At 35.2% G+C, this 23,921-nt stretch overlaps 1 protein-coding gene and 1 non-coding gene across 6 annotated transcripts in view; both read left to right on the top strand.

Annotated features, from left to right (window-relative positions):
• Positions 1 to 23,921, top strand: part of ERC1 (ELKS/RAB6-interacting/CAST family member 1) — a 511,095-nt gene that overhangs the window by 208,665 nt on the left and 278,509 nt on the right. For all 5 annotated transcript variants that reach the window (XM_049627032.1, XM_049627029.1, XM_049627031.1 and 2 more), the window contains one exon: positions 17,915 to 18,050. In XM_049627032.1, coding sequence (XP_049482989.1) covers positions 17,915 to 18,050 — 136 coding nt within the window. The remainder of the gene's footprint in view (positions 1 to 17,914; positions 18,051 to 23,921) is intronic.
• Positions 12,080 to 12,186, top strand: LOC125920478 (U6 spliceosomal RNA). Its single transcript, XR_007457070.1, has one exon. It is a non-coding gene; the product is annotated as a U6 spliceosomal RNA (small nuclear RNA).

The raw sequence follows: 23,921 nt of genomic DNA, 5'->3' as shown, positions 1-23,921 counted from the left end.
CAAACTTATACACCCTTTAAATTTGGTTTTGTTTTGTGATTCTGCTGAATGGTAGAATAAATGAGAATATAAACAGCCACCCCTAGTTCTGTTTATATGTGCCAGAGGCACTGTGGTAGACCTTTACATATTTTATTTCCATTGATCTTCCCAACAAGTATGTAGAGAGATTGATTATTTCCACTCTTCAGGTGAATAACACAAGGGCCGACCAAGCCCATTAAGTAATTTGTCCATCTTTATTATGAAGAGAAGTTAACAGCACAGATCATCATTCTGATGAGGAACTAAGATTAGGGAACATGATTTCTGTAGGCTCAACCAGTGAATAAATAATGGAATTTATATTTGAAGCCAGATCTCATTTTGGCCTCAGGGCTTTATGTATTCTGTGCTCTCTACCATAGGAATTAAGAGTGTGAGCTATAGAGCCCTAGATAACTTGAATTTTTTTAGGTTTCTCATCTGTAGTTTTTTTCATCTGTAAATTTGGGATAATTATCTAAAGGGTTGTTGTAAACATTGAATGAGTTCATATGAACAGCGCTTAGAAGATACAGGGTAAACAATCAATATATAGAGCTATTATGATTACTCCTTTTTGCATTTTTTGTGGAGTCCTGTTTGATCCAGGATATGATAGCATGATGTGATATATTTCAGGTTCTTTAAAACACTATACTGTTCCTTATTGACTCATACCACTGTTAATAGAAAGTGCAAAGTAGAATCCCTATGCAAAGTTATATATGTGTAGAAAATGAGAAAACATCATACTTCTTCTGCAATGATATTTTTGTTAAGACTCCACTTATCTTTTCAGGTGCTAAATTTCTGTTATAGATAAAATATGTGTTGAAGCTTTTTAGGAAAAAGATTCTCTTTCCCATTTCTACTCCCTGGTATTTCTTCTCAGTGTTTAAATTGATGACCTAAATGATATTTCTGAAAAAGTTCCCTCCTTACCTTTGACTCATTTAAGAATAAAGTAATTTGTATGGGTTGTAAATACATTAAAAAAACAAACCCTTCTTTCATAATTATTTATACTGATATAATTTAAAAAATTTTTAATGCTTATTTATTTTTGAGACACACACATACACATACACACGCACACGCACACACACACACACAGAGTGGAGTGGGGGAGGGGCAGAGAGAGAGGGAGACACAGAATCCAAAGCAGACTCCAGGTTCTGCGCTGTCAGCACAGACCCCCACACAAGGCTTGAACCTACCAACCGTGAGATCATGACCTGAGCCGAAGTTGGACGCTTAACCAACTGAACCACCCCAATATTGATCTTTGTCAGTCAGATTTACACTATCCTCTTCCTTCTCTATTAACAGGGGACCACCTCTCCTTTGCCAAGTAAATAGACCTTTACGGTATCCACAGTTTTGAGTTTATATTTTCACTTATAATTGACCTTCTTTTTGTTTCTGTGGAACTAATGGCCCAGCTCTTTTCAAAGGCTAAATTTTCCTTTTCTCTTTTACTTCCTTCTTATCAGTTTTTAAACCCTTGCCCCATAGGTTAAGTTCTCCTTCTCTTTATTTCCATTCTGTTCCTCTCCACAGATTCTCCCAAACATAAAACAGGTACTAGTTTCCCCTCATCCTTAAAAAGAAATGTAAATAATCCTTGTCAGTATCTTTTCCTTGGCCTTAGTTCAGTACACCATCTTAATTTTACATTTTACCTTTTTATTCTGTTGACTTGCACAGTTTTTGAAAGAATCATTTATGCTTGCTGCCTCCACTTCCACACTTCCATTTATTTTTCAAATGTAATTGGGATTCTTCTCTCACTGCTGTGGTAAAATGGCTTCAGTGATATACTGGTTGCCAAGTTTAGTAACTTTGTTTGTCTTGGGTCTATTGACCTTTCTGGGGTGTTAGATATTATCGATTACCTCTTTTCTTTCTAGGAACCCTTCTTTTGTAGTTTATGTGATACTGTTTTCTGCTAGCTCAGGTACCACCTCATTGACATTTTTCAGTCTGTTTTGCTTTTCTTCTTTTACATGTTTCTTAACTCTTGGGATTTCTCATATTCTTTTTAAAAATTTCATTTTCATTTACATTAGTGGTTACCTGCCTTATTACTTACTACCAAAGACTCAGTTTTATTTATTTTGTTTTGTTCAGGTTTTTATGGAACTTTTATTTCAAACCATATTTATTACAGAACAAATCTTACATTGTTTGCAATAAAAATAGCAAGCACAAATACTGCATTTAAAAAGTGATTTTCCCATTTTCTACTGTAAACATTTTCTTCACACATTATAGTAAAGCAGTATGGGTACCACTTAAGTAATTTTGAGGGTGGTACAGTCTGAACATAATTCAGCTTTAGTAATGAAATACCATGAAGGATTTTGCCTTGTGTTTGGAGAACTTTCATCTCTAACTTAAGCATCAGGTGGACATATTTTTACAGGAAAGTTTTATCGCTTTTGTCTTTTGTGTGACAGGTTTTGACCTAAATATCTCTAAACAAAGCCCTACAAAAAGCCCCAGAAGAATTTGTGTGTGAAAGTCATTATTGTATACATAATTCTGTGAGTTACAGGTTATGTTAATTATAATGTTGTTAGCTGGTTCATTTTAGTAGTTGTTATTCTAGCAGTAAATGCCATTAAGCTATACTTATTTCTCAATAATTTTATTTTCCAAGATATACAAAATAAAACAGGTTTTGTTTTTCCAGTGGCAAAGATCATTTTGGTTGTAGTATGTAAAAAAGGTTTTCTTTGTTCCAGGTTGGAATTTAGTGCAGTACTTTTTTCTATACAGAAGCATTTCACCATTTTAATTATGGTTTTGCCAAGTCCAGTTGAACAGATCATTAAGAGAATATTGATGGCTTGAGATTGGATTGGATATTTGGATAACTTCATTATGGGACCATGGGCAGGATACTTAACCCTTAAGTGTTTGTTTTAACCACCTGTTTTGTGTTAATAGTGACACTTAACTGTAGTGTTTGCTTTTTAGTGTCCTCCTCTAAGCTTTCTTGGTTTGTATAGATTTATTTGTTTTCTCTTTCTTGTCCTTTACTGCCTTTCCTCTGTCCCTGCTTCCATTTAGTACAGAGAGATTTCATTTAGTGTGATAATGAGTGAAGATTCACATTCTCTGTTCTTAAACATATATACATGTCTTTAGTTACTATTCAATGACATATCCCCAGAGAAAGAATACAAAGAAATGATTCCATGAATAGATGAAAATATATGATTTCATTCATAATTCATTGTTACTTTTGATTTAGCACCTTTGGCTAAAGGCAAGACATTCAGTAGGTGAGGCTTATAAATATCCTCTCATTTACTTACTTCCTGGTTTACACAAATTGTGCTCAATATTATTATTACCCCTATTTTATTTGACAGTGCCTGTTGCAGATTTATCTTTAAAACAGATGTTTGGAATCTGTGGGATATTTTGTATCAACAGCATTTAGACCAGAGTGCCTCTATTGTTCTGTAATAAAAGCTAAATACTTTATGCCTTGCTCAGATGCATTCCTGTTTTTATATAGTCTCTTTCATCTAATTTGATGAAAGAGTTCTACATTGATTTCCAAAGTCTAAGTCAACTAGCCAGTTTTCTGATTGCACATCTTAGAATTTTTTTCATTGTTGTCTGACAGTAGGCACTAAAACCTCATGTCATTCACAAAAAGAGAACTATAGTTTGAAGCCTTCATTTTTTTTTTCTTTTTTCTTTTTTTAGCTAAAGTCTTCAGAACTTTATAGGCCTAAGAGCATTTCTGACCTTGTGGGATCTATTTACAAGGAGTTTGATTTATAGACACGAGTATAATCTAGGAGAATGATCTGTTGTTAATTGCCTTTTTTACTTGTCATTTGGTTGGCGTTCTTTTTTTTAAAATTAAAAAAATTTTTTTTAAATTTATTTTTGAGAGAGAGAGTGTGAGCAGAGAAGGGGCAGAGAGAGAGGGAGACACAGAATCTAAAGCAGGCTCCAGGCTCAGAGCTATTTGATGTGGGGCTCAAACTTGTGAACTGTGAGATCGTGGCCTGAACCGAAGTCAGAGGCTTAACTGACTGAGCCATCCAGGCGCCCCTTGTTGGCTTTCTTAAACAGCCTTATTGTTGAAGAGTGTATTTCCTTATTTTCTTTCCTTTCAAGCAATAATATTGCCTAGTGTTTTTGTAATGGGTCACGCAAGCACAGTGTAGCCACAGCCTGCATAACTACCTTCTCCTGAAATACAGTGTTCTTACTTTGAATGATTCATTGGTAGGAAAAAAAAATGTGTGAACACATACTTGTACTGATCTACCTAACTGTTCTACTGAAAAGTATTGAGTTTTGTGCTATCATGCATTGAGAAGTGGCAAATGTAGCTTTTCATGGTGGCAATTATAGACAATTATCTGGCATTCTGTAGCTAAACATGATAAATTCAGTAGAGAAGGGAAGAAAGATTAAATTTACAGTTAGTTAAAATTTGAATTTGTATATGATTGCCAGATTTAGCAAATATACATATGGGATATCAGTTAAATTAGTATTTCAGATAAGCAATGGATACTTTTTTAGTATTAATATCATACAAATACTGGGACATACTTATACTAAAACACTTCTCCCTTCCCTCAAAATAAATAAATAATAAAGCCTTATAAAAGTCTTTTGAATAAGGTGTGACAAAAGAGATAATGTGATGATAAACATTAAGGTGGTTGGTATACGGTGAGAAACTTACAAAGGTGGTTATTATAGTATTTTATCTAACATAATGCTAGACTTACATTGAAACGTAGAGTATTCAGTCTCACACACACCCTTCCCACCACCTGCAGAGTAAAAAGCATATTCTGTGATTCTGTGCAAGTTGATGATGGGGAATTTAGGTATTTAAATTTATGTGATAAAATACAATAGAGAAGGAATGCTTTATCTTGTTTTGTATTAAAGGACAGTTTTTCTAAAAAAAAAAAAATAAGGTAGATATGTGTTTGTGTGCATGCATATGTGTGTGAGAAGTAATGTTTCTCGCTGCTTGCTGTGCCAAATCCTATGCTGTGCATTTTCCATACGTTATCTTATTTATTCCACATAACGACTCTATGAGAGATCCCATATCACAAGTTAAAAGTTTAAAAAACAACAAAAACCAAACATGAAGCTTAAAGAGGTTAATGATCACATAGGTGATGAATAGTAAATCAGATATTTAATTCAGAGCTCTCCAACTCTTAAAAGCTTTGTTTTTAACCTCTTCATTACAGTATTCCTATCAGGGGCTCTCACATCCCTGGGGACTTTGAACATGTTTTGAGATTTACGAGTTTATCATGCTGATGGGTTATTATTTTGTATTTTCATTTCAGTGACAATGTAAAACACAATTTATGTACATATTTTGGATCATCTGGGTGAAATCCTATAACTAAATGGCATATTTATCCATAAGCATTTGCTTTGTGGTTATGATATCATTGTTATCAAGTATTAACTGCTGTAATTGCGATGGGCCAATGAAAAAAGGAGGTGGTAGGCTTAATAATGGTCCTTTAATTTCAAGCAAAGTTCAGATGATATTATGATGTGCTGTGGGAAGCAAACTTGTTTTTACCAATTTGACAAAGAAAAGTTTTGGGACAGTTTAATTTTCTTATGTTTCAAAAGCACTTGGACCATAGTAGTAAATACCTTAAGTGCACTGTGATCAGTGATTTACCTGTATATTAAATCAATATTGGCAATTTGAATTTCACTGTATATTTTAGTCTTTCTTTAATTTGTAGCTCTAGAATATTTGTATATTTCAAATATTATAATTTGTGAACAGAGAATCTAGAAAATCTTTTCCTTTACACTCCTTACACTTTCCTTTACACTTTACATCCTTTACACAATGTACCATACTATAGTTCAGGTACAGACCCTTTAGTCATGGGGATGAAGCACTTCTGCTCAGGGGGTGCTGGAATGCTTTGCCAGCATGCTGCCATTTTAATATCATTTTGAAGGATGAGTACTTGTATGCTAGGCAGAGATAGTGTAAAGACATTAGGACAACTGAAGAGACCAAAGTAAAAGAAAAACACCCCAAAACAAAAAACCTGCGGCAGGAGGGAGTGATAGAAATAAAGATTCTTGAGGGCCTTTGGTGCTAATTAAGGAAGCTTGAATTTTATTATGAGGTCAATATGTCTCTAACAAAAACAAAAAGCAGGCAAACGTAAACTAAACTTTTATAATTCACTTACGGCATGCTGAGTTTTTATAAATTATGTTTGTGTGTAGTCATATCTCTGTTGGTTAAAGACCCCTTGGAAGTGGAGTTTAAATATTTTTGTGATGAAAATACAATGTAAAATTTCAGATTCATAGATTACAGTTTTGATTTTTTTTTTTTGCCTCCCTTTCTTCCATTAGGCCAGTACTATATTTATTATTATTTTTTAGGTTTATTTTTGAGACAGAGAGAAAGTTGGGAAGGGGAAGAGAGAGAGGAAGATAGAAAATCCCGAGAGGGTGCTGCACTGTCAGCACAGAGCCATATGCAGGCTCAAACTCATGAGTTGTGAGATCATGACCTGAGCTGAAACCAAGAGTGCCCCCAGGCACCCCTAGGCCAATGCTTTATTAATGAAATCAGAAACTAAACTTTATTCTTTTCTCTCATTTCAGTGGAATGCTTTAGTGATTAATAATCTTCTCCCCAGTTGATTTAATGATTTTCATTGTATTTTACCCAAAATTTATGAAGAAAACCACTTATGGAGTTTGCTGATTATTCGTATTTATATGCACCTGAGAGAAACTGTTACCATTATCTACCTTTTCATTTATTATCTGCTTTTTATTAATGCTTTGTTTCCCAAGGTAGCCTCCAGCTATTACCTCTCCATGTGCATGTTATAGAGAAATGTCCAAGTTAAATTAGTTTTTAAACTGCTCCCTGTGAAACCACCAGGTGAAAAAGTACAAACAGCATACTCTTTCTGCACACATAACTTAGTATACTGTTTTGTGGTGTGATTAAACTGTAGCATTCACAGTGCTCATTACTGACAGAGGCTTGGGGTACTGAAAGTAAATGCATTCATTAGTATCTACAAAGCACTTTTCAGACAGAAAGAGGGAAACAAGATAGCAGGAAATAAAAAGCTATATTGTCTGTTTCATTGTTCTGTTCATGCTAGAATATTACTTTTCCTAGGTCATGGGGTCAGCATTCTCCTAGGTCTGACTTCCACCAAGAATGGTTGAATCTCTGGATGATTCTGTGAGGCCTGAGGCATATAAACAGAAAATATATGAAAGGGAGAAGAAAATTAAATAAAGTAGGAGTATTGGGGAAGAATAAAATTGAAAAGGGAGAAAAAAATAGAAGAGAGACATGAGGATATGTATATATCTCTTAGTACCAAAATTTTGCTCAAAAGTGTATAAAGTTGTATGTCCTGTTTTAGATGATAGACATTAAGATAATGCATAAAATAAATGGATGCTCTCCATAAAAATGCTTGTGCTTTCCTCTGTCATTATCAATAAGTCAAGGAGAAATCCAGAGTGAGCAACACAGAGCAGCTTTCTTTAAAGAATAAAAACAATTGACAGTATATTTATTCTGTCACAGATCCAAAAAGTCAAGTCAGTTTTTTAAGACAGGAATTTTTTTTGTTTCTCTGTTTCTCTAGCACATATTCAGATTTCTTGGCACACTTCAGTCATAGCACTGTGACATATCCTTGGTCTGCTTTTTTTTAGACTGTATAAATTGATTTTAAATATACCGACAGTCATGGATTCTTATCTTTATACAGTTTGGGAAACAGTCATCAACCGTTGTAGTAAAACAATTCCACAAATTATACTAAGAAATGTGAGAATGGGTTCTCTGTTTTTCTTTTCTCCTCTGTTTTGGTTCCATTCTTAAGCAGTGTCTTTTCTTACATTTGGGGGATTGTATACCTGTTCTGGCCAGCATAAAGCTTCCCTCTTTTCTTTCCTGTGACTTTAAGTATGTGGAGTTGATTGTTTTCTTTTGGAATTCTACACCTTGGCTTAGTATGCTGCAAAGTACAGTGCAGCTCTGATCACCACTTCTATACTCTACAGCCTCTGCACTGAGATACTGCATATTTCTTGGAAAAAAAAGTCACACAACTGTCCTGACAGGTCTCACTGCAGATTTATGGCCACATATTTCAAATGTGCTCCCAATTATACAGGCAGTTCTAATACAAATGCCTGTTAAATTTGATTTTACATTTTCAGAGATGATTATATCCTGCTCGCTCTTCTTTTGTCAAATCCACAAAATCCCCGCCTTCACCTCATAGCTGCTGATTTCACTTCATATTACATTGAGAAAATAGGAATCAGATGCTACCTACTGCATCTTCCCACCCTTAGATCTCCTGGCTTACATGCATCTGTACAGGTGTGTTTTGTGTGTTTTCTTTACAGTGGTTCACTGTTCTAAGTTCAACTCTGCCACTTTTTCTCATAATCTTATCCTTACCCAGTTCAAGGATGGTGCTTTCTCAATTATCCTTCTCTCTGCTTTATTTTTAAAACTTTACTTTTTCCTAGTTTATTATCATAAGCATGATTTAACATTTCCACCCTCCATCTTTGAAAGTCCTTTCCTTGACATGATAGTCCTTTCTAGCTGGCACACAATTTTTCTCTGTTCCTTCTTAACAAATCTTGTTTAAAAAATTGTGTATAATTGCTGTCTGCATTTCTTCACCTTTCTTCAAGTTTACCAAGTCAGACTTCTCTTTTATCTATTTTTTAGTCTATTTTTATAACTTCCCTGAAACTGCTTTTGCCAGGGTTTACGGTGGTATATTTTCAGGTGCCAGGTCCAAAAGTTACTGTCACCATCTTGCCTTTCCTTTCAGCGTCATTATACACACTCCCTTCCTTGAAAGGTATTTTCTTTTGGCATTTCTGATAGCAGATTCTACTTATTTTCTCTGTCCTTCACTTGTCATGCCTACTCTGTTGTCATTTCTGGCTCTGCCGTATTCCCCTAAAGCTTGAAGGGCTCCATTCTCAGCCCTATTGTCGTTTTTACATATACTTTCTGAGAAGATGTCTTCAAGCCTTGTGGCTTTCAGTATTACTTATGTATTTATAGCTCCCATCTATCGTGTATGTGGGACATGTCTATCATGTATATACGTATGTCTACACGTACACAAAGGAGCTCCAGAGTAATATACTAATTATTTCCATGATGTCTTTAATTAGATATCAAACTTAACTTTACCCAGAGCAGATCTCTTCAGTTTTTCCATTCTTTTCAAAATTTCTTCCTCCAGTATTCCCCAGTTCAGTAAATGGTATCACCATTCACTCATTGCTCAGAAATAAATCAACTAATTGCTGATTTTTCTCTCCTGCCACTCCCTATATTAAATCTATCAGGAAGTCCTATCGTACATCACAAATATATCTGAAATTCAGCCATTTCTCTCCATGCCCTTCTATGAAGTATTATCTCTTACTCATACTATCAGAGTAGCTTTCTTTTTTTTTTTTTTTTTCAGTGTCTTTTTTTTTTTATAATTTTTTTATTTTTTTATATATGAAATTTACTGTCAAATTGGTTTCCATACAACACCCAGTGCTCATCCCAAAAGGTGCCCTCCTCAATACCCATCACCCACCCTGCCCTCCCTCCCACCCCCCATCAACCCTCAATTTGTTCTCAGTTTTTAACAGTCTCTTATGCTTTGGCTCTCTCCCACTCTAACCTCTTTCTAACTGGTACCCTTGCTTCTACATTTTGCTCTACTAGTCTCTTCTCCATGGCAGCTAGACTGAACTCTTAAAGCATACAGTAAATGCTGTCACTCCTTAAGACCTTGCTCTGCCCTCTATATTCAGAATAAAACCCAAACTCCTTACCATGGTTTATAAGGCTCTGCATCATCTGACTTCTTGCTCCTTTTGTGACCTCACTACTTACTACTTACCCTTTGTAATACACCACCATATCGACTTTTAAAATAAATCTGCCAAGCTTTTGCTGTCCTCACAGTATTTGTACTTATGTTCTTTCTCCCTCTTTCCCTAGGCCTTTACATGGCTTGCTTTTCACATCCTCCATCACAGTTCCTCAGTGATGTCTACCCTGACCATTGTAGCTAAATAAACTATTATCATATTCAGCATCTCTATTATTTTGCTCCATTTGATTTTTCCCATAGGACATGCCACTGTGCTGTGTGATGCAGATTCTTTGTTAGTTGAAATTGTTTTGCCTCTTTCAACAATAAATTCCCTGAGGGCAGTGAGGTTGTATTCTGTTCCTTAAAAGAGAAGCAGCCCTTATTCGCAACAACGTGGATGGAGCTAGAGTGTATTATACTAAGCAAAATAAGTCTATCAGAGAAAGACAAATGCCATATGATTTCACTCGTGGTATTTAAGAAACAAAACAGATGAACACAGAGGAAGGGGAAAAAAGAAAGGGAAGAAAATCAAGAGAGACTTTTAACTACAGAGAACAAACAGGGTTGATGGAGGGGAGGTAGGTGGGGGATAGGCTAAATGGATGATGGGTATTAAGGAGGGCACTTGTGATAAGCACTGTGTTATATGTAAGTCATGAATCACTCAGTTCTATTCCTGAAACCAATATTACACTATATGTTAACTAATTGGAACTTAAATAAAAATTTGAAGGAAGAAAAAAAGCTATGTACGCCTTTTTGGTATTCAGTATATATATGCCAAATAGCTAAGTGGAGGCTAACGCTTTCTTAGAAAATTTCACAGTTGGGTTTAGAATGCATGCTAGTTTTAAATTATTGACAAGTATGTAGCTTTCTCATTTGATAGAAATTTGAATTTTTATTGGGTTATTTTTATTAGTACTTTATGATACCAAGGAATTGCTTCCTAAAGCAAAGGCATTTCAGTAACCTACAAAGCTCTGAAGCAAGGATTAGCAAACTACAGGCCTCCTGTACCCTTTATATAGCCTGCAAGCTAAGAATGGTTTTCATGTATTTAAAATAGTTAAAAAAACAGAGAAGAATGTGTGACTCAGATTGTATATGGATTACAAAGTATAAATACTTACTATCTGGACCTTTACCATAAAAAAGTTAGCTAAGTAATGAATCATCGAATTCTACTCCTGAAACCAATATTACACTCTGTTACTAAACAGAATTTAAGTAAAAAATTGAAAAGAAAAAAATGAATTATTCTTTTGTAGATCAAAAATTAAACACCAGTTTATGGATGTGGGGGAAGGTGGACAGTGAAAACCACATCCTGTGACTTTTTGTTCTGAAATAAATAGAAATGAAAAGATTAAAAAATTTTGCTTGCCTTTGCTGGAGGGTTTGGCCCTTCATTGCTTGTGTGACCTCATCTGCCAGTATGCTGTGTCTCTCCATCTACTTTGATCACACTGGCCAGGCACCTTCTTCTATCCGGATCTATGATTTGCTGTTTTCTCTGTGTGGAGCACTCTCTCTTCAATATGCGCATAGCTGTGCTTACTTCCTCATTTCCTTTACATCTTTACTTAAATATTACCTTAGCAGAGTGGCTTTTCCTGAGCACTTCATTTAAAATTGCAGTCTCACTGCTCATTCCCACGCTCCTCTTTTCCTCTTTTATTTTTTCCATTGGATTTATCACCATTTGACATACAGTGTATTTTACTTATATTCTCTATCTTCCCATTGACTGTAAACTCAGTGAGGGCTGAGATTTTTGTCATTTTTTTTCACTGCCATATTCCCAAGATAATACTTAGCACATAGAAGCTTTCATGAAATATTCATTGAGTTAATGGTAATAGATGAGAGTTATTATGAGAACCAACCTTAAAAAAAGAGTTTTCTGTCAAAACACTTGAATTCAGTTAACTTTGAGTAACTGCTATGAGATAGGCCTTGCCTCAGATCTGTGGAGATTTATAATACAAGGTCCTTGCCCACAAGGAGATCAGTGTGGTAGTGAGAACAAACATAGAAATAAATGAAATTAAATGTAAGATGGGACTAGATATGTTCTTCTCTTGAAGTGCTTGAAGAGCACTGTTGAATTGGTGCTCGCTTTGGCAGCACATAAACTAAACTTAGAACAATACAGAGAAGATTAGCATGGCCCCTGCACAAGGATGCCAGGCAAATTTGAGAAGTGTTCCAGATTTTAAAAAGACAAAAACAAAAACTGTTGAATTGATAACTAAAGCATTTTTTGGTAGAATTTAGGAGTGTTTATATAAAACTCCAAATTGTTAGTGATTTTATATTCTATAATGAAATATTTTCTTTTTTTTTTGGTATGGCTTATTATCATTAGATTGCTAGGGATACAGTGCCATGAAAATAAAAAATCCTTATTTAAAGCAGCTCTTAAATAACCCAAAACATTGTAATTAGACATAGAATATGTAAAAAATATTATTTTTAGTTTCTTATATACTTTTGGGGATGATATAATATGAAATTGCTATTTTTAAGCCAAGTGTAGGTATTCAGGTAGTGTTAAGAAATTTCACGTCTTAGTTTTTATGTTGTGTCAATGGAGGGTGTTCCTGGGAAGGTTGAAGGAGAGGGAGTGTCTGTGTGTGCATGCACATGCAATATCTGTATATTCTCTCTATATGTAAATATTTATGCATAATAAAGATGTTTAATATGTAATACTTGAACAATATTTTGCTTGAAATTAATGTATTTTTAAGCTTTTTTTTCTAGCTTAAACTGCTTTTCTCTAATGAAAGCACAAATAGCTGAGTCAGATTTGATTTTTAGTATTTCCTTAAACCTGACAATAGTAGCATTCTATTTTTTTCCTAAATGTGCTTGGGAGATTTTTATGGTAGGGTGACCTACTACACTAGCATTATGTATCTGTCATTTTGACAAAGCAAAAAGCCACTAGGAGTGTAGTTTCTGAAAAAAGTATGATGGTGTCTTAATAGAATTTAAGTTTTGAAGGAGAACAAGAACTAGTCCTTTCCTAATAAACTTTCTTAGGTACTTAAAGATAAGGAAGATGTTCATTTTTCAGTGCTTACATTGTTTTGTAATGTTAAACTGTATTTTCCCTCAGAGCCGTGTTTTGGGTAAATTTGTCAATAGAGGGGATGTAGTTTCCTTTTTATGCGTGTGTTTAACAAATATTTAATGAGTATCTACACACAAGGAGGAACTATGCTATGAGTTGTGAGTTATGAAAATATATCAGACATGGACCATGACCTCTAGGAAGGCATTTTCTCCCCTTCCTTCCTTCCTTCCTTCCTTCCTTCCTTCCTTCCATCCTTCCATCCTTCCATCCTTCCATCCTTCTTTAGGTGTTTTTATTTTTAAGTAATCTCTGTACCCAATGTGGGTCTCGAACTTACAGCCCCAAGATCAAGAGTCGTGTGCTCTACTGACTGAGCCAGCCAGGTGCCCCTAGGAAGGCATTTTCATAGGTATAATGAGATATACATGTGGATTACACTAATATGAGGAACAAACTAACATGTCCTAAGATGTATTTAGTTAAAATGAGTATGGGAGCTGAGGAGAGCCAATAGTAGTTATGACCTAAGAGGTTTACCTAAGTTTGAGTTTGGATTTTAAGAGACAGAGGCTCAGGGAATAGTAACAAAGTAAATAGGGGCAGATTTAGTAGATCTAGTGTGAGCCTGAGAATTCTGTATTTTTAACAAGCTCCCAAGTGATGCTGATGATGTATGTTCATGGATCATACTTTGAATAGCAAGGTGGTAGATCACATCTTATAAAACTTCTTGTGATAGAGATCAGTAGAGATAAATCTGTCTTCTTTTCCATTTTTGCATTTCTCTCTTCTTACACATTAATTTATTCATATCTGTGTGAGAATAGAGAGAGTTAAATTCATTCATTATTCATTCATTCATTCATTCATTATTTCATTATTTATTATAATAGTTGGGAACTCCTCAATTGAGAATCACATTTTAAAGGATTAATTCATTTCTGAATCTCCTTTCTCCTTTTCTTGCTTGAAGGATATTAAAGGATATAACTTCACTTTGAATTTAACCCCAGTTAATTAATTCAGGCTTAATAGCAGTCTAAGAGAGTTAAAAAAAAAAAATCTATACTAAGCCATTTAAATCCTTTTCTTTCTGTTTAAGGTATGGGTTTACTAACATATCTGGGTTTTCTTGTCTACCCAGATTTAAATCGAATTACATATTGATCTATTTATAAGAGAAAGTAATTTCATGTTTCGCAGATTCTATTACATCTCAGAATATTTATTCCCAAACAATTCCTCAAGTTACATCTTTCCTTTTACTTATCACGTATGTTGTGATAATACTGCTGTTTGTGTTCTTTGCCCAAGAAACAGTGTTGAAAAGGATATTAGACAAGAAAGTTGGGTGTATTCATCCACTCTAGTTAATTTGTGAATTCAGAACTTTCCATATATTTGTGTTGCATGTGCACGTAAACATTATACAAGAAGGTGGGGTAGGAGAGACAATGGGAGAGATATTGATTTAATACTCTTAAAATTTTCTATACTTTTCTTGGTTGCCTGACTTATTAGATAAAATCATTTTATTTTCCTATTTAATTATCCTTTAGTCTATAGAGTGAAAATGTAGAGCTAAAGCCAGAAAACTAAGTTAAAGAAAAGAAATTGAAAACATGAAAAGAAAATGGAGTTGGAAGTGGAAAATTAAAGACCAAAAAAAATAAGGGAAACTTAAATGTGCCATTCTGGACTACTTTCTGTTAGTCTGATATAGATGAAGATCCTATTTTGGGGTAAAACCACATCTCATTTTTAAAAACATAATTTTAAAATGTTTTTTAAAAGTATTTTGTCTATTTTAGAAAATTTAGAAACTACAGAATACCATTAAAAGAAACATTAAAAACATCCTAAGTTTTTTCTTTTTAATTTTTTCAGTTATGTATGTGTGTATGCACACATATGTTTAGGATCATGCTTTGTATTCATCTTGGTATTCTATATTTATTACTTAGTATTTTGTCGTGTCTTTTTGGAGTTGATGGAGATAATCATTAAAAAAATCCTATGACCAATATTTTGAAGATTAAAATTATCTTTTTGTTTTTTTTTAAGTTTATTTATTTTTGAAAGAGAGAGAGAGAGAGAGAGCATGAGCTGGGGAGGGGCAGAGAGAGAGAGGGAGACAGAATTCGAAGCAGGCTCCAGGCTCTGAGCTGTCAGCACAGAGCCTGATGTAGGGCTTGAACCCATGAACAGTGAGATCATGAACTGAACTGAAGAACTGAAGTTGGAACTTAACCTGCTGAGCCACCCAGGTGCCACAAACATTAAAAAAAAAATTGTTTTTATTATTTTTGAGAGAGACAGAGTGAGGGTGGGGGAGGGGCAGAGTTAGAGGGAGACACAGAATCCAAAGCAGTCTCCAGGCTCTGAGCTGTCAGCACAGAGCCTGCCAGCGGCGGGGGGTGGGGGGGGGTTGGTTCAAACTCATGAACTGAGAGATCATGATCTGAGCCAAAGTCAGTCGCTTAACTGACTGAGCCACCCAGGCACCCCCAAACAGTTTTGGTTTTTAAATGCATACTACAAGTTGGATTGGAATGATTATTGGGATAGGATAGGGGCAGTGGGATTTTTTATTCTCTTTTCTGAAACACCACTAAAAACACCCTGACCTAGTTCTATGGCTTGTGGGTAAAGTCAGGATAAAAATAAACCACTCATTCTCAGATAATAATAACGATAAAAAGTACTGAAGAATGAAAAGGGTTTTGATTGGATCAACAGTTGAGTCTTTAAGGTTGGCCCGCTAACCAAAAAATACACAGGTGATTTTAATTAGGTTTCTTCCTCCATGTGTCATAATGCTCCAAATAACCAGGTTACTGCTATGGCTTTCGTGGTTGCTAGCACCATCTGGAATAATCCACAGATGCAGGGTGAAAAGAATTTATATACCATCTAAAATTTTTTTCACTCTAAAAACAGCAAATATTTGTATCAGTAAACTAATGTTATGAGAAGTTTAATTTTGAGAAAGAGCAATTTGATTCATGAAAAGAAAATCTTGCTTCATTTTTTGGTCTTTTCTAATGCAAAGGTCCCAATCTGTTTTTTTCCATTAGGATATAATTGATATCAGATTAATAAAAATCAAAACATTAGCATAGAAAATTATGTAGTGAGGAGAATCAAATATAAACATGATTTGCATTTTTGTTTCTTTTACTGGTATCTGTTTTTATTCTCTGTGGCTAAATATTTCTGTGGATATTCAAGATGGCAGAAAGTACAGATCTGAAATGTGACCTTAGGATAGCCTATTAGTGTGCACTTCCATCAGACCTTTTATTTTACCATCTATGTCACTAATTTACTGTTTGATTTTGAATAAATTTTCTATTTTTACTATCTTTTAAGTGTTTTTATTTATTTTGAGGGAGAGAGTGTGTGCACCCATATGAGTGGGGAAGGGGCAGAGAGACAGAGGGAGAGTGCGAATCTCAAGCAGGCTCTGCGTTGTTAGTGCAGAGCCCGATGTGGGGCTTGATTTCACGAACTGTGAAATCATCTCCTGAGCTGAGGTCAAGAGTTGGACGCCTGACTGAGCCACCCAGGCGCCCCTCATTTCTAAAATAGAAATAACATAGTGCCCACTTCACAGGTGTATGGTGAAGTGAGGTGAGATAGCACACAGGAAAACGCACAAGGGGCACCCAGCAGCTGTTTGTTGTATTAATCAGCTCTGGGGAGCCATCCTTTCTGGATAGAGTATTCTTGGCTGCAGGCTTTTTTCCTTTAGCACTTTGAATATATCATGCCACTCCCTTCTAGCCTGCAAAGTTTCTGCTGAAAAATCAGCTGATAGCCTAATGGGTCCCCTTGTATATGACTGTTTTCTTCTCTCTGGCTGCTTTTAAAATTCTCTGTCACTCCTCACCATTTTAATTACTGTATATCTTTGTGTGGACCTCCTTGGGTTGATTTTGTTGTGGACTTCTGTGGGCTTCCTAGATCTGGATTTCCATTTCCTTCCTCATATAGGGAAGCTTTCAGCTATTATTTCTCCAAATAAATTTTCTACCCTCTTTTCTCTCTCACTTCTTTCTGAGATTCCTATATTTCCAATGTTATTACACTTGATGGTGTCAATGAGTTCCCTAAGTCTCTTTGCATTTGTTATTATTATTTTTTTCCTCTCTCCTGTTCAGCTTGATTGTTTTCCATTACTCTGTCCTCCAGGTCACTGATCCGGTGTTTTGCTTTCTCCAGTCTATTTATTTCATATAGTGTATTTTTAATTTCATTTACAGAGTTCATCTCTGATTGGTTTTTTATGTTTTCTATCTCTCTGTTAAGGGTCTCACTGAGGTCTTACTCTTTTTTCTCAAGTCCAGTGCGTATCTTTTTGACCATTATTTTAAATTCTCTATCAGTAAAGAACGGGTTCAAGCTTAAATGACCATCAACTTAATATAGGCTGATATATGCATAAGATGTTATGTAGAAACCTAATGTTAATCGCAAGTCAAAAACCAGTAATAGATATGCAAATAAAAAAGAGAAAATATTTCGTAACATTGATGTCAGTAGCCTTTCCCTATTTCCAACATAAATCTCTGAATTGGTTTCTTTTCTTCTGCTATTTCAGACTATCCTATGTCTTTCTTTTGTTTTATAATTTTGTGGTTCATAAAGTACTTGCTTGAACACATGTTTCTGAAACACCATTGTTACCAATTTGTTTCCATTGGTAGGAAAGAATTTTGAATTGTTAGAAAAATTTTGCAGCAGAAATTCTTTGTTGGTTTTCAGCCAGTTTTTGGCATCAGTGCTATATATTTCTAAATAAAAATATTCTTTTTTATGCAGATATATGAAAAGCTTGATTTTTCTCCTCCCTTATCAATAGGCAAGTGAAAGACCAGAATAAGAAGGTAGCAAATCTGAAGCACAAGGAACAGGTGGAAAAGAAGAAGAGTGCGCAGATGCTTGAGGAGGCTCGACGGAGGGAGGATAACCTCAATGATAGCTCCCAACAACTGCAGGTTAGAACCCGAGGAGAATCTGAAAGGATCGGGTGAAGAGATTGATCCATGATTGCATGTTGTTTTTCTCTTCATCTTTATCCTCCTCTTTTTTCTCTTTCTAACCCTGCTTGCTGCCTTCCTCTGAGACCAACTGTTTAGCAATAAAGGAATGGCTTTAAATAGAAAAGGCAAGTTTTATTCCACAGCTTTGTGAGGACACCTCAGCATAGGAGAAAGTTCATCTTCAAGTTGATCGCATTTAATTGGTAAGTTCAATGTCAGTTCAATGAGTGGGTTCTCTTAAGCTTCAGGGTGGTCAGTATTACTATTTGCCATTTTCCTTCATTACAGTACATTGCTAATCTTGGCTAACGTCTGATTAACTTCATTCTGTTTTTTTATTCTTCTTTTACCTATATTCTCGCTTTTTCCTTTCTCTCTTTCTTTCCCTCCTTTTTAAATATTCACTTTAGAGAGCATATTTCACAGTCATACAGGATGTATAAACTATACTTTTTCACTTCATTGGAGTGATAATTTTTCAAAAATTAGGTGTAACTAAACTCCATAACAGTACTAGTGACGATATGGTAAGTTCCTGTTATGTGCCCATTACTTGAACTCAGGCCTTTGGTCATTCATTATTTCTAACCTTGACATTGATCTTGTGGGGCAGGTGGTTTTGTGCACGCTTTACAGGTAAGAAAGTGACTCCAAGAAATTGAATTATTTACCTGAATACACACAGCTCTGTAAGTGGCTCAGCCATGATTTTACGTGAGACTTTCTGGATCTGTAACCTGTCAGAATGAAGTTTAAATTTTAGAGAAGCATATCTGCTAATTCTGCTAAGCTACCGCCACTTTGTTTTTCTCTCGTTGAAACTTTTAATTTGGTTTGAGAGAGAATTTATGCCACAATTGCATTATCATGCAATCTTTACTGAAGAGATTTGTGGGACATTTTTAGACTTCACAACAGATCCACTTCAGACACAAAAATCTGACTTTTTAATTTCTTTTTTCATTCCTGTTTTATATTCATTTTATTATACAGTGCATGGTCCTTATAGAAACAATACACATCTTTTCAAATGCAGCACCTTTTGATAGAAGCAGCGTACCGGTTTTCCCTCACTGTTGCCAACAGTAGTTGATATTATCAATTTTCTTCCTCCTTTTTAAAAAGTTTTTTTTTTGTTTAATGTTTATTTATTTATTTATTTATTTTTATTTTTTTTTTTTATAATTTTTTTTTTCAACATTTTTAATTTATTTTTGGGACAGAGAGAGACAGAGCATGAACGGGGGAGGGGCAGAGAGAGAGGGAGACACAGAATCGGAAACAGGCTCCAGGCTCCGAGCCATCAGCCCAGAGCCTGACGCGGGGCTCGAACTCACGGACCGCGAGATCGTGACCTGGCTGAAGTCGGACGCTTAACCGACTGCGCCACCCAGGCGCCCCGAATGTTTATTTATTTTTAAGAGAGAGAGAGAGAGAGACAGAGTGCGAGCAGGGGAGGGGCAGAGAGAGAGGGAGACACAGAATCTGAAACAGGCTCCAGGCTCTGAGCTGTCAGCACAGAGTCTGACACGAGGCTCGAACTCAGGAATGGCAAGATCATGACCTGAGCCAAAGTTGGACGCTTAACTGACTGAGCCATGTAGGTGCCCCCCCCCCCTTTTTTAAAGTGCCAGTCTGATGGATGGAGAATATTTAATTTAAAAACAATTTTTTTTGAATGTTTATTTATTTTTGAGACAGAGGGAAACAGCACACGAGTCGGGGAGGGGCAGAGAGAGAGGGAAACACAGAATCCGAAGCAGGCTTCAGGCTCCCAGCTGTCAGCACAGAGCCTGATGTGGGGCTCGAACCCATGAACCGTGAGATCATGACCTGAGCCGAAGTCAGACGCTTAACCGACTGAGCCACCCAGGCGCCCCGGAAAATATTTAATTTTTGTTTTAATTTACATTTATTTGATTACCGGTGAGGCTAAGTATTTATTCATGTCTTAAATTTTCATTTGTTAATATAAATCAAATGCTGTCTCTCTTCCGTGTTGGCCTTTTCCCCAAGGATTTTTTTGGTTTGTTTATCCCTGTTTTGAGAACATATAAATATTTGCCTATAAATATTTTTAAGTTGCTCTGGACTTCCATTTTTTACCTTTACTTCTTTTTTTTTTTTTTTTTTTTTTTTTCACTTTTTTTTTTTTTTTTTTTGGTCAGGGTGAGACAGAGGATGAACGGGGGAGGGGCAGAGAGAGAGGGAGACACAGAATCGGAAACAGGCTCCAGGCTCTGAGCCATCAGCCCAGAGCCTGACGCGGGGCTCGAACTCACGGACCGCGAGATCGTGACCTGGCTGAAGCCAGACGCTTAACCGACTGCGCCACCCAGGCGCCCCTACCTTTACTTCTTAATTTAAATTATTTTAGGATATTTTGTGTGGTGAGGGTCTTATTTTTCTTCATGGCTAACAATTTAACTAGATCATTGATAGGAAATTATTTCATTGCTCATTTCATTGAACAATTAGGCTATTTCTAGGATTTCATTCAGCCTCCTTTGTTGAACTAGTATCACAATGTTTTTAATTACTGAAAATATTTAATTTATAAGACAGGCCCTTATTTATGTTACCTCCTTAATTTTTTCATTTGTCTTCTGTCCTCCACCCCTTTAATGTTTTCTGTTACCAGTCTGTCTGCGTAAACCGAAAGATGCCCTTTTAATCTTTTGTCAATTTTTATGTTATTATCAAAAGAGCCTTCACATGTAATCTCCTATTTACTCTTTGTATGATTTGAGAAATAAGGACATCAGATTATTTATTTTATATATTACATAGAAAACTAGTTTAGAGTGGATGAATGACTTTTCCAAGGTGTCTCAGTAAGTGATGGATATAAAAATAATGACAAATGATAGCTCATGGCCATATGCAAGATACACATGGATGTAGTTCATTTAAATATAGTGAAAAGAGTATAGGGTTACAACTAGGATATTTTCCATGTGATCTCAGCTCTTGTACTAACTAGCTCTGCCACTCACTTCTTAACCATGTTGTTGCAAATGACAATCAGTGGTAGTCAACATCCCTAGCACCCAGATTGTGATCTCTAAATATGAATCTCCACTAAAAAAAGCTAGTGATCTTGGAGAAATGGCTAATCAGAATTCATGAAAGTATAATAGTAGAAAAGCAATTGATTTTGGACTTGTATTAAAAATAGTTCTAATACCTGAATTTTTTTGTGTGTTTTAAATTTCTGCGTATATATTTGGGTTCATCTGTTGATGTTTTTGTGAAATAGGAAATGTAAAGGGAAGGAATTATTTTAGTATTTCCACTATAGGCATAATAATTCTAGGATTAAAGTATATTCTTTATCATGTTAAAATATGGTATATTTAATTTTTTCAGATTTGATGAATAATGAATAATCTTTATCAGGTGCCACCTTGCCTTCCGAAGTTTAATTCTGATGATGTTAGTAAATACATAGTATGTTTTCTTTTGTTTGTGAAGATTAAAACCTGGTTTAAAACAAGGTTAATTTTCACTTTTTGTTATTCAGTGACTGCCAGTTATGGTAGTTCATTGGTGTCTTCACTCTTCCTAGTAGAAGTTACAGTTTGCCACAAAGCAGTGATATTACTTTTTAAATTTGTCTTTCATTATTCTGCAAGATTAAATACGTTAGAAGAAGTACATAAAATACACATATACACACAATGTAAATAATACATGTAAAGTGATCATCTCAAGAAATTAGAAGATTACTGGCATCCCAGAAATCATATGTATATTCCTTCCTGATCATTTTTTCCTCCCTTCCTCTAGAGGAAATTATTATTTTGGCTTTTATTGTTCTTTGCTTTTCTTTGCAACCTGTGTATATATTAAATAAGTATAGGTTAGTTGTGCATATTTTTATTTTATGTAAATGAGTCATCATATTCATTCTTCTGTGACTTTTGTTCAGCATCACATGTGAGGTTTATTCATGATAGTTGAGTGTAGCATTTGCACATTTGATGTCCTTGCTGTACTGTTTTTTTTTTTTTAATTCAAAATCCTATGTTTTATCTTGAAAGTGTTTTGAAAAGATAACTTCATTTCTTTCAATTTTCCATTTTTTTAATATTCAGATGGAACTAAAAGTATTCCTTTTTGGCAGAACGTGAGTTTGGAAATAAGTTGTTACTTTACTCATTGTTTTTGGTTCAACACATTAAAAATGTTCTAAAAAGATTAAACAAATTCCTTACATATGAAATGAAAATGATACCTGAAAGTGGAGAGAACCTAGGAATCCTGCAGACTGTAAACCTTGGCATTGTTTATCATGGCCTTAGATACGAGTGCCCTTTCTTAATGTAGGACATTGACATTCCATTGTATTCTGTTTGTACTTTTGTGTTATGTATATTAACTTGTCTGAGATTTTTTGGTTGTAGAAGCCCCCTTTTACTCTTAAAAATTATTAAAGTTCAAAACATGATTTTTTAATATAGGTTATAATTACCATATATACATATGCAGTTAACTTACTGACTCAGCTATCCATCATCTTGTTGTATCTGAAGATATAGCTCAGGCAATATAAAAATACTTATATAAATGGTTCTTTACAGTATTGTGGGTAATTGTGAAATATTAGAAACAACCTAATTGCCTGTAGGTAGGAGAGGACTTGAGTCTTCTATGGTACATCCACAAACTGGAGACTTGGCAGCTTTAAGAAAAAGTGAGGAAGATCTCTAATGACCTGATATGGACATCCTGTTAAGTTGGGGGGAGGGGGGAAGCACAAAGACTATCTATAGTATGCTACTCTTGGTATAAGAAAATACACTTACATCTCATCTTTTTTTTCCTTTTTCAAAAGAAAACAGGAAGGATAAACTAGAAACTAAAGAGACCAGTTATCTATGGGAGTGATGAGAAGAGTGGAAAGAAAGGGGAAATGGGATTGGGGTGGTAGGTTTGAGGAGAACCTTCTGTTATGTAATAAAGACTTTGACTCTCCGAACCATAGTACTACTTCACATATGCTAAAAACTAGGTAAACAAAACCAATCAAGATGTGGGGTGGGGTGGGGTGGGGGGAAAAGCCAAAGAGAATACAAACACTAACAGGTAAACCTGTTTTATAAATGTATAATACAAACACCCTCAAAGGGCTGGGGAAGAAAGGAACTAACCTAAATAGTTTTGGAAGACATTGTCTTGACTGAATGCTAGAAAGCTAAAGACAAAGAACTATACATAAATGTTGTAATCTGGTAATAAATGTGTTTCTCACAAAGGATAGGCTAGCCATTCTGAGAGCACTTGATATGTGTACTAGAATTCAAGTAAATATAGATAATGAGGGCGAGCTTTTCATTGTTCAAGCAAGAAGTTATAAATAAGTGAAGTGGGAAGGCTTAAGTAAACCCTGTAGCGTTGTACTGGCATCAGAGATATTAGTATGAATTCATGGTATTTAATTTATATGCAAATAAATATAGAAATACTGATATGTATGTATGTATGGGGTTGTTATATATGCTTATATTTCCTCACTTTGTCCACCAAGAGGGCTTAGAAGTAGTAAGCACACCTAACACCCAGATTCTGGTTTCTATACACCTTTCTTCAGTAAGATGAACCAAGGCATCTTGAAGAAATGGTTGATTTCAGGGTTGGGGCAGGGAAAATATGCAGTGAGCCTGGATAACTTTGTCGTTCCAGAAAATAGGAAAATGCTCAACAAAAGAATGCAGGCTTGTGAAAGAACATAGGAGCCAACCTGAAGGAGCACCTAATGTCTCATGTTAAAACAATTTGAGTAAAAAGATAAATAATGGTAATATTTGAATTTAATCCATAGAA

Source organism: Panthera uncia, chromosome B4 (genome assembly GCF_023721935.1).
Source record: "Panthera uncia isolate 11264 chromosome B4, Puncia_PCG_1.0, whole genome shotgun sequence".
NCBI classification, from domain to species: Eukaryota; Metazoa; Chordata; class Mammalia; order Carnivora; family Felidae; genus Panthera; species Panthera uncia.
This window is presented reverse-complemented; position numbering and strand designations above follow the sequence as displayed.